The 18,105-nt window shown below is 46.9% G+C and overlaps 1 protein-coding gene across 1 annotated transcript in view; it reads left to right on the forward strand.

Moving 5' to 3' along the window:
* PPP2R5D (protein phosphatase 2 regulatory subunit B'delta) overlaps window positions 1-18,105 on the forward strand; it is a 235,173-nt gene that overhangs the window by 140,164 nt on the left and 76,904 nt on the right. The window contains 4 exon segments of the mRNA XM_030195682.1: window positions 12,198-12,306; window positions 12,842-12,895; window positions 17,210-17,380; window positions 17,664-17,791. Of these exon segments, the coding sequence (XP_030051542.1) occupies window positions 12,198-12,306; window positions 12,842-12,895; window positions 17,210-17,380; window positions 17,664-17,791 (462 nt within the window).

An 18,105-nucleotide genomic window follows, 5' to 3' on the forward strand; every position in this document is an offset into this window, starting at 1 on the left:
TCTTTCAGCTTCACAATAATAACTGAGTGTACTTCAAGCTTTGAGCACAATAGGTGTGTAAAAATTAGAAGTACAGAATGCAGTAACATGAGATTATGTCAGAGTGCTCCACAGGTGTGGTAGGGTAGATGTGGCTAAGACAAATTTAATGGTATGCACACTGGAAATACCATGCATAAGAACATACAGTGGGGGAAATAAGTATTTGATCCCTTGCTGATTTTGTAAGTTTGCCCACTGACAAAGACATGAGCAGCCCATAATTGAAGGGTAGGTTATTGGTAACAGTGAGAGATAGCACATCACAAATTAAATCCGGAAAATCACATTGTGGAAAGTATATGAATTTATTTGCATTCTGCAGAGGGAAATAAGTATTTGATCCCCCACCAACCAGTAAGAGATCTGGCCCCTACAGACCAGGTAGATGCTCCAAATCAACTCGTTACCTGCATGACAGACAGCTGTCGGCAATGGTCACCTGTATGAAAGACACCTGTCCACAGACTCAGTGAATCAGTCAGACTCTAACCTCTACAAAATGGCCAAGAGCAAGGAGCTGTCTAAGGATGTCAGGGACAAGATCATACACCTGCACAAGGCTGGAATGGGCTACAAAACCATCAGTAAGACGCTGGGCGAGAAGGAGACAACTGTTGGTGCCATAGTAAGAAAATGGAAGAAGTACAAAATGACTGTCAATCGACAAAGATCTGGGGCTCCACGCAAAATCTCACCTCGTGGGGTATCCTTGATCATGAGGAAGGTTAGAAATCAGCCTACAACTACAAGGGGGGAACTTGTCAATGATCTCAAGGCAGCTGGGACCACTGTCACCACGAAAACCATTGGTAACACATTACGACGTAACGGATTGCAATCCTGCAGTGCCCGTAAGGTCCCCCTGCTCCGGAAGGCACATGTGACGGCCCGTCTGAAGTTTGCCAGTGAACACCTGGATGATGCCGAGAGTGATTGGGAGAAGGTGCTGTGGTCAGATGAGACAAAAATTGAGCTCTTTGGCATGAACTCAACTCGCCGTGTTTGGAGGAAGAGAAATGCTGCCTATGACCCAAAGAACACCGTCCCCACTGTCAAGCATGAAGGTGGAAATGTTATGTTTTGGGGGTGTTTCTCTGCTAAGGGCACAGGACTACTTCACCGCATCAATGGGAGAATGGATGGGGCCATGTACCGTACAATTCTGAGTGACAACCTCCTTCCCTCCGCCAGGGCCTTAAAAATGGGTCGTGGCTGGGTCTTCCAGCACGACAATGACCCAAAACATACAGCCAAGGCAACAAAGGAGTGGCTCAGGAAGAAGCACATTAGGGTCATGGAGTGGCCTAGCCAGTCACCAGACCTTAATCCCATTGAAAACTTATGGAGGGAGCTGAAGCTGCGAGTTGCCAAGCGACAGCCCAGAACTCTTAATGATTTAGAGATGATCTGCAAAGAGGAGTGGACCAAAATTCCTCCTGACATGTGTGCAAACCTCATCATCAACTACAGAAGACGTCTGACCGCTGTGCTTGCCAACAAGGGTTTTGCCACCAAGTATTAGGTCTTGTTTGCCAGAGGGATTAAATACTTATTTCCCTCTGCAGAATGCAAATAAATTCATATACTTTCCACAATGTGATTTTCCGGATTTAATTTGTGATGTGCTATCTCTCACTGTTACCAATAACCTACCCTTCAATTATGGGCTGCTCATGTCTTTGTCAGTGGGCAAACTTACAAAATCAGCAAGGGATCAAATACTTATTTCCCCCACTGTAAGTGTTGCCATACTGGGACAGACCAAAGGTCCATCAACCCCAGTATCCTGTTTCCAACAGTAGCCAATCCAGGTCACAAGTACCTTGCGAGATCCCAAAACAGTAAAATAGATTTTGTGCTGCTTTTCCTAGAAATAAGCAGTGGATTTTCCCCAAGTCCATTTTAATAATGATCTATGAACTTTTCTTTTAGGAAGTTATCCAAACCTTTTTAAAACCCCACTAAGCTAACTGCTTTTACCACATTCTCTGGTAACGAATTCCAGAATTTAATTACACGTTGAGTGAAGAAATTTTTCTCAGATTCGTTTTAAATTTACTACTTTGTAGCTTCGTTGTGTTCCCCCTAGGCCTAGTATTTTTGTGAAAGAGTAAACAAGCGATTCACATCCACCCATTCCAGTCTGCTCATTATTTTATAGATCTCTATCAAATCTTACATAAATACATAAGTATTGCCATACTGGGACAGACCGAAGGTCCTTCAAGACCAGCATCCTATTTCCAACAGTGGCCAATCCAGGTCACAAATACCTGGTAAGATCCTGAAAAACTACAATACATTTTATGCTGCTTATCCCAGAAATAAGCAGTGGATTTTCCCCAAATCCATTTTTAAAATTTAATAATTTTTATTGATGAATACACTTGTTAAACATTTCCATACCAATCAAAAAAAAAATCTGATAATAAGCAATTCAAACCAGTACTAATACATCTGAACTTCTATCATCAAAGTTTTTGCCCCCCCTTTCCCCAAATCCATTTTAATAATGGTCTATGGACTATTTCTTTAGAAAGCTATCCAAACATAGTAAACATAGTAGATGACGGCAGAAAAAGACCTGCACAGTCCATCCAGTCTGCCCAAGAAGATAAATTCATATGTGCTACTTTTTTATTTGTACTGTCCTCTTCAGTGCACAGACCGTATAAGTCTGGCCAGCCCTATCCCCGCCTCCCAACCACCAGCTCTGGCACAGACCATATAAGTCTGCCCAGCACTACCCTTGCCTCCCAACTACCAGTCCCGCCTCCCACCACCAGCTCTGGCACAGACCCTATAAGTCTGCCCAGCACTATCCCCGTCTCCCAACTACCAGTCCCGCCTCCCACCACCAGCTCTGGCACAGACCGTATAAGTCTGCCCAGCACTATCCCTGCCTCCCACCACCGGTTCTGGCACAGACCGTATAAGTCTGCCCAGCACTATCCCCGCCGCCCAACCACCAGCCTCGGCACAGACCATATAAGTCTGCCCAGCACTAGCCCCGCCTCCCAACCACCAGCTCTGCCACCCATTCTAGGCTAAGCTCCTGAGGATCCATTCCTTCTGCACAGGATTCCTTTATGTTTATCCCACGCATGTTTGAATTCTGTTACTGTTTTCATCTCCACTACCTCCTGTGGGAGGGCATTCCAAGTATCCACCACCCTCTCCGTGAAAAAATACTTCCTGACATTCTTGAGTCTGCCCCCCCCCCCCCTCAAACCTTTTTTTAAACCCCGCTAAGCTAACTGCTTTTACGTACTCTGGCAACGAATTCCAGAGTTTAATTGCACGTTGAGTGAAGAAATATTTTCTAGGTTTCGTTTTAAATTTACTTCTTTGTAGCTTCATTGCGTTCCCCCTAGTCCTCGTGTGTTTGGAAAGAGTAAACAAACGATTCATGTCTACCCGTTCCACTCCACTCATTATTTTATAGAGCTCTATCATATCTCCCCTCAGCCATCTTTTCTCCAAGCTGAAGAATCCTAGCCACTTTAGCCTTTCCTCATAGGGAAGACGTCCCATCATTTTCGCCTTTATCATTTTCGTCGCTCTTCTCTCTACTTTTTCTAATCCCACTATATCTTTTTTGAGATGCGGTGACCAGAATTGAACACAATATTCGAGGTGCGGTCGCACCATGGACCAATTCAAAGGCATTATAACATCCTCATTTTTGTTTTCCATTCCTTTCCTAATAATACCTAACATTCTATTTGCTTTCTTAGCCGCAGCAGCACACTGAGCAGAAGGTTTCAACGTATCATCAACAACGACACCTAGATCCCTTTCTTGGTCCGTGACTCCTAATGTGGAACCTTGCATGACGTAGCTATAATTCGGGTTCCTCTTTCCCACATGCATCACTTTGTACTTGCTCACATTAAAAGTCATCTGCCATTTAGACGCCCAGTCTCCCAGTAACATAAGGTCCTCTTGTATTTGTTCACAATCCTCCCACGATTTAACGACTTTCAATAACTTTGTGTCATCAGCAAATTTAATTACCTCACTAGATAATCCCATCTCTAGGTTATTTATAAATATGTTAAAAAGCAGTGGTCCCAGCACAGACCCCCGAGGAAATCCCACTAATTACCATTCTCCATTGAGAATACTGACTATTTAACCCTACTTTCTGTTTTCTATCTTTTAACCAGTTTTTAATCCACAATAGGATACTACCTTCTATACTATGATTCTCCAATTTCCTCTGGAGTCTTTCAATTAGTGCTTATCATCGCAGTGTGGAGGGTAAGATTATTTCTGAACAGACTCTAGTTGTTCGCTTCATGCTAGATTTGCTTTTGTCAGTGCCTCCTGTCAAACCTCCGCCTGTGTCATGGGACCTCAATGTCATTCTCACTTAGCTGATGAAAGCTCTTTTTGAGCTCTTGACTTCTTGCCATCCGAAGTACTTGACCTGGAAGGTTATTTTCTTGGTGGCTGTTACTTCAGCTCGCAGAGTCAGTGAGCTTCAGGCTCTAGTAGTGGATGCACCTTATACTAAGTTTCATTGCAATAGAGTAGTCCTCTGCACGCACCCTAAGTTCTTGCCTAAGGTCGTGTTGGAGTTCCATCTGAACCAGTCGATTGTCTTGCCAACGTTCTTCCCCCCACCTCATGCCCATCCTGGTGAGAACACCTTGAACTCCAAGCAAGCACTGGCCTACTACATGGAGTGGACTAGGCCCCACAGACAGTCCGTCCAACTTTTTGTTTCTTTTGATCCCAACAGGATGAGGGTCGCCATTGTGAAATGCACAATCTCTAATTGGCTGGCAGATTTCATTTCCTTCACTTATGCCTATGCTGGGCTGACTCTGGAGGGTCGTCATGTCAAGGCTCACAATCTCAGAGACATGGCTGCGTCAGTAGCCCACTTGCAGTTAGCCTCCATTGAAGAAATTTGCTAGGCTGTGACCTGGTCTTCAGCCCACACATTCACATCTCATTACTGCCGATGCCTCAGTCAGTTTGGGCAAACAGTGTTGCAGAATCTGTTTGGGGTCTAGAATCCAACTCCACCCCACTAGGCCCATTTTATTCTGTTCCATTCTGCTCTCTCATTCAGTTTGTATATAGTTTCAGGTTAATCTGAGTTATGTCCTCCCCGTTGCAAGGCCCAATTGACCAATGTTTGTTGTTTTCGGTGAGCCTGGATGCTAGGGATACCCCACCTGTGAGAATTAATGGCCTGCTTGTTTTCAGAGAAAGCAAAGATACTTACCTGTAGCAAGTATTTTCCGAGGACTACGGGCCTTATAATCTCACAAGCCTTCCCACATCCCCTAGGAGTTGTCTCCTATTTCTTTTTTTTGCTGTAGTATTTAACTGTGGTGGAGCGTGTCTCGTGCTCCACAAAGCTCTGTAAAACTTGTTATATTCTTATTGCTGTATTACCCACGTGAGAATAAAAGGCCTGTTGTCCTCGGAGAATACCTGCTGCGGTAAGTATCTTCACTTTCCCTACCCATCACACTACCTCTCCCACCTTCATGCTACATCTCCCACGTTGTCCCTCCCCATCTCCTTCCTCCTCACGCTACCTCTTCCACTTCATGCCTCCCCATCACTCTGCCTCTCCATTCTGCATTATACCTTTCCCTCTCTCCTCCCTCCCTCTCTCTCTCTCTCCCTCTCCCTCTCTCTCGCTCTCTTAGCATAAGAACAGCCATAGTGGGTCAGACCAACGGTCCATGTAGCTCAGTATCCTGTTTCCAACAGTGGCTAATCCAGGTCACAAATACCTGGCAGAATCCCAAATAGTAACAATATTCCATTGCTGCTGATCCCAGGGCAAGCAGTGGACTTTTCCTCCAGGAACATGTCCAAACCTTTTTTTTCTTTTTTCGTTTATAAAGTCTTTATTGAACATTTATGCATTACATTTTGTGCAAAACAAAATCCATCAGTACAGTTGTACAAATATGTCCATGTGACAAACATTCCAACAAGATGCTTTCTATATTATAACAACATTCAAAAAGAAAAAACCCTCTGTTGACTTTTTTTTTTTTTTTTTAATTTTTTCCCCCCCTCCCCCCCCTCCCCCCCCCCCCCCCCGTCCCTTCCCCTCCCCCCCCCTCACCACCTTGTGGGGATTACATTAAACTTATGCAACCTTACATTTGCACCAGCATAACTCTAAGTTGTGTTCGCATCATTGAGAAAGAATTTCCAGGTCAAATACCATTTGCTCTTTTGATGTTTCCGCTCTGCTACAAGTCTCTCCATTTCACACACATATCGCAATTTATTATACCACTTCGCAATTGGTGGGACCCCCACTTGTTTCCAGTGCGAAGCTATTACTACCCGGGCAGCCCCCACCGCCTGCCTCACCAATGCTTGTTGATGTGTTGTTAGACCTGCCACCTTTATAGAGAAAAGAAAAACCTCTGGGGCCCAGGCAATTGAACAGCCCACCCAATACTGCAGCCTACTGTGAACAGCTTTCCAAAAGGCTTTCACTCTGATACAGCTCCACCACACATGTCCCATTGTGCCTTTTTGACCACACCTCCTCCAGCACAGCCCCGTCAAATCCGGGTATATGCGCTGAAGCCGATCCGGAGTAAGGTACCATCGGTACAGCACCTTCACCGCATTTTCCTTAAGCGGTACATGGATTGACACTTTCGCCACTGCCCGTTCTATTCTCTCCCACCGGGCCTCCCCCAGGGCCACACCAAGCTCTCCTTCCCAGCTTTTCCTATGTTTGCTGTAACAGGGTGCCCGCCTACATATGCAACCATACAGGCTCCCAATCAATCCCCGTGACATATGGAATTTTTCACAAATTTCCTCTAGTGGTGTTTTTTCCCGCTTGTCAGTCTGGAGGAAGTGCACCAGCTGACGATAAGCAAACTCATCCCTCTCCTCCACGGGGTACATACCCTGTAATGCTGAGAAAGAAATTAGGGAATCAGCTTCATACAGTTGCCCCCACGTTTTCACCCCCAGCCCGTACCATCTAGTGAAGGTCCCTTTCTCATTGCCAGGCAGGAACAAAGGGTTATATGCTATTGGGGACAGACGTGACAAGACACACTTACTCTGTGGAAATATACTATCCCAATAATGAAGGGTTACACCAACTGCCGGGCATTCATGCTCTTCCAGCAATCTAAAGGGGCGTGGCAACCACATGAGTGCCTCCAATGGCTTGACACCGACTGAGTACTGCTCCAGCTGTACCCACTGTCTATCTGGATATGCCTGATACCAGTCGACTGCCGCCTTGCCCTGTGCCGCCCGGTAATACCATGTGAGGTTTGGAACGCCCATCCCTCCCCTCTTCCTTTCTTGATAAAGGAGGGCGCGCGACAGCCTAGGTCGCTTTCCTGCCCAGACGAAGCGCACTATACGATCCTGCAACATCTTAAGGAATCGCCTGGGCATCAACACAGGCAGCACTTGGAACAAGTACAGGAGACGAGGGAGAACATTCATTTTTACAATGGCTATCCGTCCAAACCATGAAGCCTCCAAGTCCCCCCACCGCTCCATATCTGCCGCTATGTTCCTTACCAACCCTTTATAATTGGCCGAGAAAAGCTCCGAGAGGTCAGGGGTCAGATTAACCCCTAGATATCTGATTTGCTTTTTAGCCCATTTGAAGGGAAAAGTCGCCTTCAGGGACTCCACCTCCTCCCCACTCAGCGTCACGTTCATTGCTTCTGACTTGGCCATGTTCACCCTGAACCCCGATACTGCCGAGTACTCTTCGATAAGCTGATTGAGTTTTGGAAACGTGACTTGTGGACGTGTTACATACAGCAGGACATCATCCGCGAATAAAGCTAATTTATGTGTCCTTTCCACCACTCTAGCTCCCGAGATTTCCGGGTCGAGCCTCAGGCGTGAGGCAAATGGCTCCATGACCATGGCGAATAGAAGGGGGGACAAAGGACAGCCCTGCCGTGTGCCTCTAAAGAGCTGGAACAACTCCGAATTACCTCCGTTAACTCTCACGCATGCACTAGGGGACGTATAGAAAGCCTGTATCCAAGCTCTAAACTGCACCCCAAAACCCAGAGTCTCCAATACTTTGTACATGAAGGTCCAGTGAACCCGATCGAAAGCCTTTTCGGCATCCAGGCTGAGAAGACACAGAGGCTTCTGATTTCTTTTAGCAAGGTACATAAGGTCCAACGTTCGCCTGATATTATCCATAGCCTTCCGATGGGATACAAAGCCCACCTGGTCTGGATGTATGAGAACCGGGAGCAAAGGTGCTAACCTATTCGCCAATACTTTTGCCAGAATTTTAACATCGGCATTTAAAACTGAGATGGGCCTATAGGAGCCACAGTCCTCGTGGTCCTTGCCCGGTTTGGGTAATACTGCTATCCAGGCCTCCATCATGGTTGGGGGCAGGGTCTTCCCCATTCCTACCTGATTAAACATGTCTGCAAGAAGTGGCGCCAACTCAGCTGCAAACCTCTTGTAGAACTCGTTAGGGAACCCATCTAGCCCTGGGGATTTATATGAAGGCAGACTATGGATGGCCTCCTGGATTTCCAAGGGAGTAACTGGTTTGTCTAGCACTGCTTGTTGTTGATTAGTCAGTGTGGAAAGCTCACTCTCCCTCAAGTAGTTCTCTATAACCTCTACTGAAGGATTAATCTCCTGTGTATAGAGTGTTCGATAAAAGTCCCCGAATCGCTCACGCACCCGCGAAGAAGTTCGCAACATGTTGCCTCTAGCATCTCGCACCTGCCTAACCGTTCGGTCAACCCTTTGCCTACGCATCCGTATAGCCAGGAGACGGCCAGCTTTGTTTGCGAACTCATAGAACCCCGCCCTGTGCTTCGCCTGTATCATACTGAGGTGTTCAGAATAAATAGAGTCCAACAACAGTCGTTCTTTACTCAACTCTTGCCAGACTTGGGATGACCGATTTGCCTTATGCTGGGCTTCCAAACTATGTATCTTCTCTAAACAAGCCGCTATTTGAGCCTTCCGGGCCTTGGAGCGTCTACTGGCCAATTTCAGGAAGTAGCCTCTGGACACTGCCTTCATGGCATCCCACACTACCTGAAGTGAAGGCCCAGATTCTATGTTAAGATCCAGGTATTCTTTTAGCATGCTTCTATAGCCCTCCACCACCTCTTCCTCTTGCAGCAAACTAACGTTTAGTGTCCACCTCCTGTTTTTAATTTCAGCCCTTACATTTGGCAGGGAAACCCAGACTGGAGCATGATCTGAGATTGTTATATTGCCTATTCCTGCCTCTGGCCCCTTTTCCACTAAGTTGGTGTCTACGAAGATGTAATCTATGCGTGAGTATGAATTGTGCACTGGTGAATAGAAAGTATAGTCCCTCTCAGCCTTATGGGTCAGCCTCCAGAGATCCAGCACTCCTAAAGAATAAGCCATGAACTCCAATGCCGCAGTCTCTCGTTTCCCCTCCGTCTTGGCGACTCCCGTACGGTCCAACCCAGGATTCATTACTGCGTTAAAATCACCACCCACTATTATTGAGCCTTTAGCAAATGTTACCAAAGAATTCCGTACCCTCTCAAAAAATTCCCTCTGACCACTATTTGGGGCATATATGGATGCAATCGTTAGGTCAGCCTGATCAATTTGTAAGTGAAGAAACAAAAAACGCCCTCCTGGGTCCCTCTTAATGTGTATTACCTGTGCTGCCATCGAGGTGTGCAGCAGGATCGCCACCCCCCTTTTTTTGGACGCTTCTGTGGACGCAAAGTATGCCCCCGGGTAGCCCGTGCAGGAGAGAAACCTCTCATGCTGGCGGCGCAAGTGTGTCTCCTGCAGAAGGACTATGTGTGGCTTAAGCTGCTGCAGCTCCTTAAAAAACTTTTGTCTCTTTTGAGGCATATTCAATCCTTTTACATTGTAAGACAATACTTTCAAATCAGCACTCATTTTTGAGGATAATTACAGCACATAATGATATTGAACATCATACATCTTTCTCTTCCCTCACGTACAACCCACCGCCCACCTGCCAGTATTACTTCCTTTAAATAACAAACTGCTGTCCCCCATGATGGTCGTAGTTCCCCCCCCCCCCCTCCCACCTTTCCCTTCCTTCCTGACCTCTTCAGGATAACACCCCCACCAAACAGAGCTATAAGCCCTAGTTGGGAACAAGGGCCTCCCAGTATACCCCACATGAACCAAACAGCCATACCTGTCCCACTTGCCCCGAGTACTTCCCCCCTGCCCGCTTCTGTAATACAGAATCTGTAATCCCCCTAACTCTTTTGCGCTACCCACCCTCTAGAGCCCTTGCCACTTTCATAATAGCACAACATCAAGTAACTTTTTAAACACTATAGGCCCCTGAATCAGCACTAACATCTCACCACTTTAACTGGCGTCTGCAGCCAAGATGAAGAAACAATATTAGAACAAATGAAAACCATAAAGTCATGTCTTGGCTCCCCGATTCTGGGACTTCTGAGGTGCTCTATTCCACTTCTGCAACTTAGCTTTGGTTGAAGGAGCCAGGTCTCCCGGAGGCACCGATGCTTGAGTCAGTCCCACCTCATGCAGGAACTTCCACGCCTCTGCGAGTTTTCGGAATCGACGCTGTTTTCCACTGAACATAAAACTCAAAGCAAAAGGAAATACCCATCTGTATGAAATCTTTTCTTTTTGCAGGATTGCCAACACTGGTCGCATATCTCGCCGCTGCGCTAGGGTGAACAGTGACAGATCTTGGTAAACAAACACCTTCGCCTCATTGTACTCCAATGGCGGATTTTGGCGCGCTTTTAACCATACTTTCTCTTTGAGCGCATATGATGTGAACTTCACGATTATATCTCTGGGTTTGTTGTCTGCTGGCTTCCCAAGCGATCTATGTGCACGCTCAAACAAAACCTCCTCTGGGTCAAGTTGTTCCCCCAAAATCTTCTCACACAGCAAGCGTGCTATCGTGGGTATGTCTTCCATATTGCCCGTTTCAGGAACACCTCGGAACCGGAGGTTTTGTCTCCTACCTCGGTTCTCGAGATCGTCTATTTTGTATGTTAACTCCTCCGACTGCTCTGCCAGTTGCAGAAAACGAGCATCCATGGCCTCTGCTCTCTCGACCTGCTCATCTGCACGCTCCTCCAAGGCCTCTACCCTGCCCCCCAGCTTGCGGAGATCAAGGCTAATGGCGTCAACATGTTCGAGAATTTCTACCTTAGATGCCTTGATCTCCGCTCGGATCTCCTCCAAGTATTTAGCCATCTCTTTGGTAAAGCCTGTTTTAGGGGTGGGTCTCCGCGGTTCGGCTTGCGAGGAAGCAGATTCTGATCCCGATGAAGGCCCCGGGGCCGAGGACACGTGGCGCACTCGACTCTTGGCCTGCTTTCGCGCCGAGCATCTCTCGCCGTCGCGCGACTGAGTTGCTGTGGCTTTGCTCATAATATGTCCGGAGTCAGTACTTATCTAAGTGGCTATTCTGATGTAAATCCAACTTCGGGTGTCCGCGCTAAGTGCAGTTTTATCGCAGGGGAGCGCGGAGCTATGGGCTCAGGCGTCCATTCAGGTCCGTGACGTCACCGGAAGCCCATGTCCAAACCTTTTTTAAACCCAGATACGCTAACTACTGTAACCAAATCCTCTGGCAATGAGTTCCAGAGCTCAACTATTAATTGAGTGAAAAAATATATCTTCCTATTAATCCATTTATTTTTATCCTGATTATTTTTGAAAATATACAAATTTGTTCCTATACACAAACAGTGCTACACTCTCAATCGAGCTGACTGCCCTGACTAAACTACTTGGGCTGTAACAAATATTCGTATTCAATTTGATTCGGCCCCAAATAATGCCCCGAATACATTATTTGTATTGGACTGAATAGCGATTTAAATTCAAATACGAACTATCCAGGCTCTACTGTGCTAAATCCTGCTGAAATAAACACTTGATCACTGATTTCACATTGTTTCTTTTATTATTTGTTATCCTAAAGCTCAGTGCCCATTATCATAATCAGTATTCGTATTCGGCCGAATAGTAAAATATACTATTCAGTACAGTTCTACTAACTCCTACCTGGCCTGCAGAACTGAATAAAGAGATTGGGGCTGGTCTGAAAGTTGAATATCTCTTCCTGTCACACTTGTCTTCTGGCCCTTTCCATTCTTAACTACTTTTATCTTCTTTTGCAGTATAATTAATGGCTTTGCGTTGCCCTTGAAGGAAGAGCACAAGATGTTCCTAATTCGAGTTTTGTTACCTTTGCACAAAGTGAAATCCCTGAGTGTATACCATCCACAGGTGAGAGGCCTTTCAGTATCCAGCAGCAAAATACTTTCCTCATGCAATGAGCAATGTCTCTAAAGCTTTGCCGACTCTTTGTCCCCTCAGTTGAGGGACATGGTAATGCTGAAGCTCCATGTGTTTCTCCCACTTGTGTATGCAGTGCCCATTTGTCATCCTCATGTCTTTTGAAACTGCTCTTTTTACACTCAATTTAAAATGTAATAATTCACTGGTTTCATTACTTTGTCTGCTCTTGTCTTAAGTTCTTCAGCGTCAGGACATCAGCATGAAAGTTTATGATTGGATGGATCCTCATTGTGTCTCTGTGCCAGGGGAGCAGCATGTCAGCCACTGATAATGTTTGGGGAGGGAGTCTCTTGTCAGATGTGACAGGGAATCAGGCTGTCAGGCATTAATAATTAGAGGAGCTGTCATTGAGTCTCTGTGCCAGTACAGCAATGTTTTAATTGGCACAGGCTGGTTGTGATGCTGGCTGTGGTTTCAGTCAATAATTGAATGTAAATTTACTGGTTTTATTTTCTCTTACTAGCTTGCCTACTGTGTGGTCCAATTCCTAGAGAAGGATAGCAGCTTGACAGAGCCAGTGAGTATAGAAGAGCCCAATTTGTCATGTCATGCATTATTATCTTTTCATCAGATATCACTTTTTGTCTGTTAGTAGGACATCCATTGGTAGGTCATTTTTCCAGTTTTCTAGCCTGGGCAAGGTAAAAGGTCATTGTTCCAATGGTACTGGTTGATAGACAGATATTCATTACTTAATTACCCTACCGAATAATTTTTATCATTGATGTAACTCCTCTTGTTATGACCCTCACTGGGACAAACACAACATTTACCTACCACCACTGTTCCCTCTAAGCTGAACGGGAGTTCTCCATCTACAGTCCGGCCAGTGTGGGGGGGGGGGGGGGAGCGCTGTTTCACTATCACATTTTCAGTAGTGAGGGACAGGCAAGTTCTGCAGGACTCCAGGAACCTGCTGGTCTGTAGTGATTGAAAACACAATATTTATGCATCGCCCTCCACCGCCCCCCACTGGCACTGCTCAGCTTAGAAGGAACAGTGCACTTCTCTAATCTTTGTGCTTATTTTCAAAGGGAAAAATACATGAGACTTTCACTTTGGAACCTACCACACAGGCACAGCATTTATATGGACCTTTGTAGAATTCTGCTAGGAAAGTGTGTGCATACTTTGAAAATATTATTTAATTTATTCATTTAAGTATTTATATACTGCTTAGACCTAAGCGGTTTATAGTTTAATTTTACAGGCACTGAGACTGTCCCTAGTGGCAGTCTTAAGTAGTACATTGTACTACTGTTGTACCTGGGGCAATGGAAGATTAAGTGACTTGTTCAGGGCCACACGGAACTGTAGAGGGAATCGAACCCAGTTCCCTAGATTCATCACCCGATAAACTAACCATTAGGCTACTTCTTTACTCCATACTTTCTTCCTGGTGCTTGGTCCGGTCCTTTGATGTTGGATTTAGCACCGAGGTCGGCGACATCAACATCGAGGGACGCATCGACGTCGGGAGTAGAGGTACACATGACTGCTGAGAGGCCACGGCACACTGGGAGCAGTGAGGCATCGAGTGGGTCTCCACCTGTCTCGAGGCCTCCTGCTGTGCAGGCCCCCCGGGACCGTTCATCGTCAGACCCGACCCTGAGGCAACATGAGGATTTGACTTCGTCCTCGTCGGCACCGAGGAGCCTCAGTTACGTGCATCGAGCGAAGGCTAAGAAGCACTGTCACCGTTCCCCCTCTACACGTGGTGCCGGGAGCTCTCGGGCGTCGAAGGATTCGGCACCCGAGGAGCGCTTCCCCTCCATACAGGAGGTGCCGACGCATCGGCCTCCCAGCACTCCAGTTTCTGCGCCCAAACCTCAACCAATTCTGCCACTGACTGCTCCACCGGCCCCACAGCCTTCTCCGATGGCAGTTAACGAGCGCATCCGGGCCTTACTTCCAGAGCTTCTGGAAGGACTGCTGTGCCAGTCCGCTTCGGTGTCGGTGGTGCTTGCGCCTGCCATGCCGTCTGCTGTAGCTGCGTCTGGCCCTTCACCTGCGGTGAGGTTCCCGACCGTGGTGCCGCTTGCGGCTTCGGTATCAGCTGCCACCCAGGTTGACTCTCCATCAGCGTTGGTAGAGGAAGCTTCACTGCAGTCTATGCGGGTGTCGGCTGCTCAGCATCACCATCAAAGACATCGGTCTTCGGCGTCGAGGCAGGCTCAGTCTCTGAGGTCCCTGAGGGAAGTGTTTTCCAATACTGAGGAGGAGCGCTTGTGGGAGTCACGAGGAAGATTCCAGGTACTTCTCCTCCAATGAGTCCTTTGGGATTCCCTCTGAACCTTCCCCTCCACCTGAAAGGAGACTGTCTCCTCCTGGGAGCCTCTCCTTTTCATCGTTTGTACGGGAAATGGCTGAGGACATTCCATTCCCTGTAGAAGTGGAGGATGAGCCCAGGGCTGAGATGCTCGAGGTCCTGGACTATGTCTCTCCTCCTAAGGAGGCAGGAACGGCTCCTTTGCATAAGGTACTCCGGGAATTCCCTGTGTGAAACTGGTCATTCCCTCTGTCAGGCCCTGTGATCCCTAAGAAGACTGATTCCCAATATCGGATCCACAGTGAACCTGGGTTGATGAGGTCTCAGTTACCCCATAACTCCATGGTGGTGGACTCCGCCCTCAAGTGAGCCAAGAGTACTAGAGACTATGCCTTGGCGCCCCCAGGCAGAGAAGCCAAGACCTTGGATTCTTTTGGGAGGAAGACGTATCAGGCCGCTATGCTTGCTGCCCCTATCCGGTCTTACCAGCTCTTCACGAGCATTCACTTGCGGACCTCGGTGAGGCAGCTGTCTACCTTGGTCGATGCCCTCCCTCCCTCCGGAGCAGGCTGAGCCTTTTTGCCAGGTGGTCAGTCAGAAGAAGGCATGTCTTAAATTCCTGGCCAGGGGCACATACGACACTTTTGATGTGGCATCCAGAATCTCTGCTGAAGGTGTAATGATGAGCAGACTCTCATGGCTGTGTTTATGTAACCTAGACCATTCGGTCCAGCAGAGAATGGCGGATGTAACTTGTGGGGGGGATAACCTTTTCGGAGAGAAGGTGGAAGACCTGGTTGACCCTCAGGGGGAGGCGACCCTCAGGGGGAGGAATGCTGGCTTCGGCCTAACCCCTGGTAAGCCTTTCCTCAGCTGAGAGGTGCCCAGCTCTACCACTGGCTGCCTTTCAGGTGCTGTGGAGGACTTGCAGCTCATCTGCATATCCTTACAGCCTTCTCCGGGGTGACACCCAGGTCCACTCCGATCCACCCAGGGCCTCCGCTCTAGGTGCCCAGCACTCCCACCAGGTGCTGTGGAGGACTTGCAGCCCTTCTGCATTTCCTCACAGCTGTATCCGGGGTGACTCAGGTTGGCAGGAATGCACTTGTATATGCGTGGTTCAGGCCTGCCAAATGCTTTGTTTTTGCAGTGAACACTGGGTAGTGTATGTATTGGGGTTCCATCGGGGATATCACCCACATGTGAGAATACTAGTCCTGCTGTCCTTGGAGAACATTTGCTTTATTGAACATAAAATCCTTTATAAAATTACTTTATAAGGTATGCATTTAGCAGCTGAATAATGCTGCTTAATATAGATAATCCTCTGGATTCTGTAAAGATTGCACAAATTTGGGCACGGATCCCAGATCTGCACGCAAAGTAATTAGTTAATGAGCTGTTACATAGTAACATAGTAACATAGTAGATGACGCAGAAAAAGACCTGCATGGTCCATCCAGTCTGCCCATGACAAACTCATATGTGTATACCTTACCTTGAATTTGTACCTGTCCTTTTCAGGGCACAGACCATCTAAGTCTGCCCAGCAGTATTCCCGCCTCCCAACCACCAGTCCCGCCTCCCATCACCGGCTCTGTTACAGACCGTATAAGTCTGCCCTCCCCTATTCTCGCCTCCCAACCACCACCCCCTCTTCCCCCCCAACTGCTCCGCCACCCAATTCAGCTAAGCTTCTGAGGATCCATTCCTTCTGCACAGGATTCCTCTATGCATATCCCACGCATGTTTGAACTCCGTACCGTTTTCATCTCCACCACCTCCCGCGGGAGGGCATTCCAAGCGTCCACCACCCTCTCTGTGAAAAATACTTCCTGACATCTTTACTGAGTCTGCCCCCTTCAATCTCATTTCATGTCCTCTCTCGTTCTACCGCCTTCCCATCTCCAGAAAAGATTCGTTTGCGGATTAATACCTTTCAATATTTGAACGTCTGTATCATATCACCCCTGTTCCTCCTTTCCTCCAGGGTGTACATGTTCAGGTCAGCAAGTCTCTCCTCATACGTCTTGGAACGTAAATCCCATACATCTGTTACAATCACTGATGATAATTGGCACTAATTAGGACTTACATTCGAATCTGCCTAAGCATTATTCTATAAGACTGCAGCCTAAATTGTCTCGCATGCAGCTGAAAAGGGGGCGGGGCATGGGCGGGACCAGGATGGTCTGAAAATTTAGGCACAGTGTTATAGAATACTATCACTTATATGCCCAACTGCCATTGCCACAACATTTTCACCAGGTTTTAGCAGGCATAAGACCTTGTGCTAAGCACTATTCTGTAATGGTTGTTTAGTGCTAAGCAATCTTTATGGAATTGGCACTTTGCTCCTGGAATGTCCCACACCCTACTTCATGATAATACATAAAGATAATACATTCAGCTGCTCTGATTTAAAAAAAAAACTGTTATGGTTCCAAACCCATAAGTGCTTTTCAAATCTGACCTGCTTGTTGTGAAAATGCTTTTCTCTGAAGAAATGTTTAGGATGAAAATGGTACTAGAGCTTTCCTTCAATACACTTTCCTTTCCCAGGTGATTATTGGGTTGTTGAAATTCTGGCCGAAGACTCATAGCCCAAAGGAGGTGATGTTCCTGAATGAACTGGAGGAGATTTTAGATGTCATTGAACCATCTGAGTTTGTCAAGGTCATGGATCCCTTGTTCAGGCAGCTGGCAAAATGTGTTTCTAGTCCTCATTTTCAGGTATGCGATCAGCTTTCTGCACTTCCTGTACATAGATTCAGGTAGACAACCAACTATGTGAATGTAGCCAACTGTGTCTATTTGTCATACTAACTGGTCTCATGCTATAGACATCGGTTTGTGATTTCAAGGATGTGCTCAGCCTCAGGTGTTTCTTTTTACACTCTTGGGAACATAGTGTTACATAGGGCTGCTATACCCAATGCCTCGTGAATCTGAGACAGGGCTAAGTTTAGAATATAACTCTTAATACTTGCAACAAGCATACTTTCTTTCCTTGCAGGTGGCAGAGAGAGCTCTCTACTACTGGAACAATGAGTACATTATGAGTCTGATTAGTGACAATGCAGCCCGTGTCCTACCATCCATGTTCCCCTGCACTTTATAAAAATTCCAAAGTCATTGGAACAAGTAAGCCCTCTTTATATTTGCAGTCTCTCTCCATCTGTTTCTTTCCCACATTTATCCTTGCTCCTTTTCTATCATCTACCTCTCCTCATTTTTCTAATATTTTGACCCTCTTCTCACTCTCTCCCTCTGACAGTGGTTTTCTCCTTTTCATAGGCATAGTTTGACTACATTGCTTTGGGGGAGCACATGGTAGGGAATCCAGATTCTCCGAGGACAAGCAGGCTGCTTGTTCTCACTGATGGGTTGACGTCCTCGGCAGCCCCCTCCATCGGAAAGTTACTAGCAAAGGCCTTTGCTAGTCCTCGCGCGCCCAT

Source organism: Microcaecilia unicolor, chromosome 3, assembly GCF_901765095.1.
Source record: "Microcaecilia unicolor chromosome 3, aMicUni1.1, whole genome shotgun sequence".
In the NCBI taxonomy this organism is placed as follows: domain Eukaryota; kingdom Metazoa; phylum Chordata; class Amphibia; order Gymnophiona; family Siphonopidae; genus Microcaecilia; species Microcaecilia unicolor.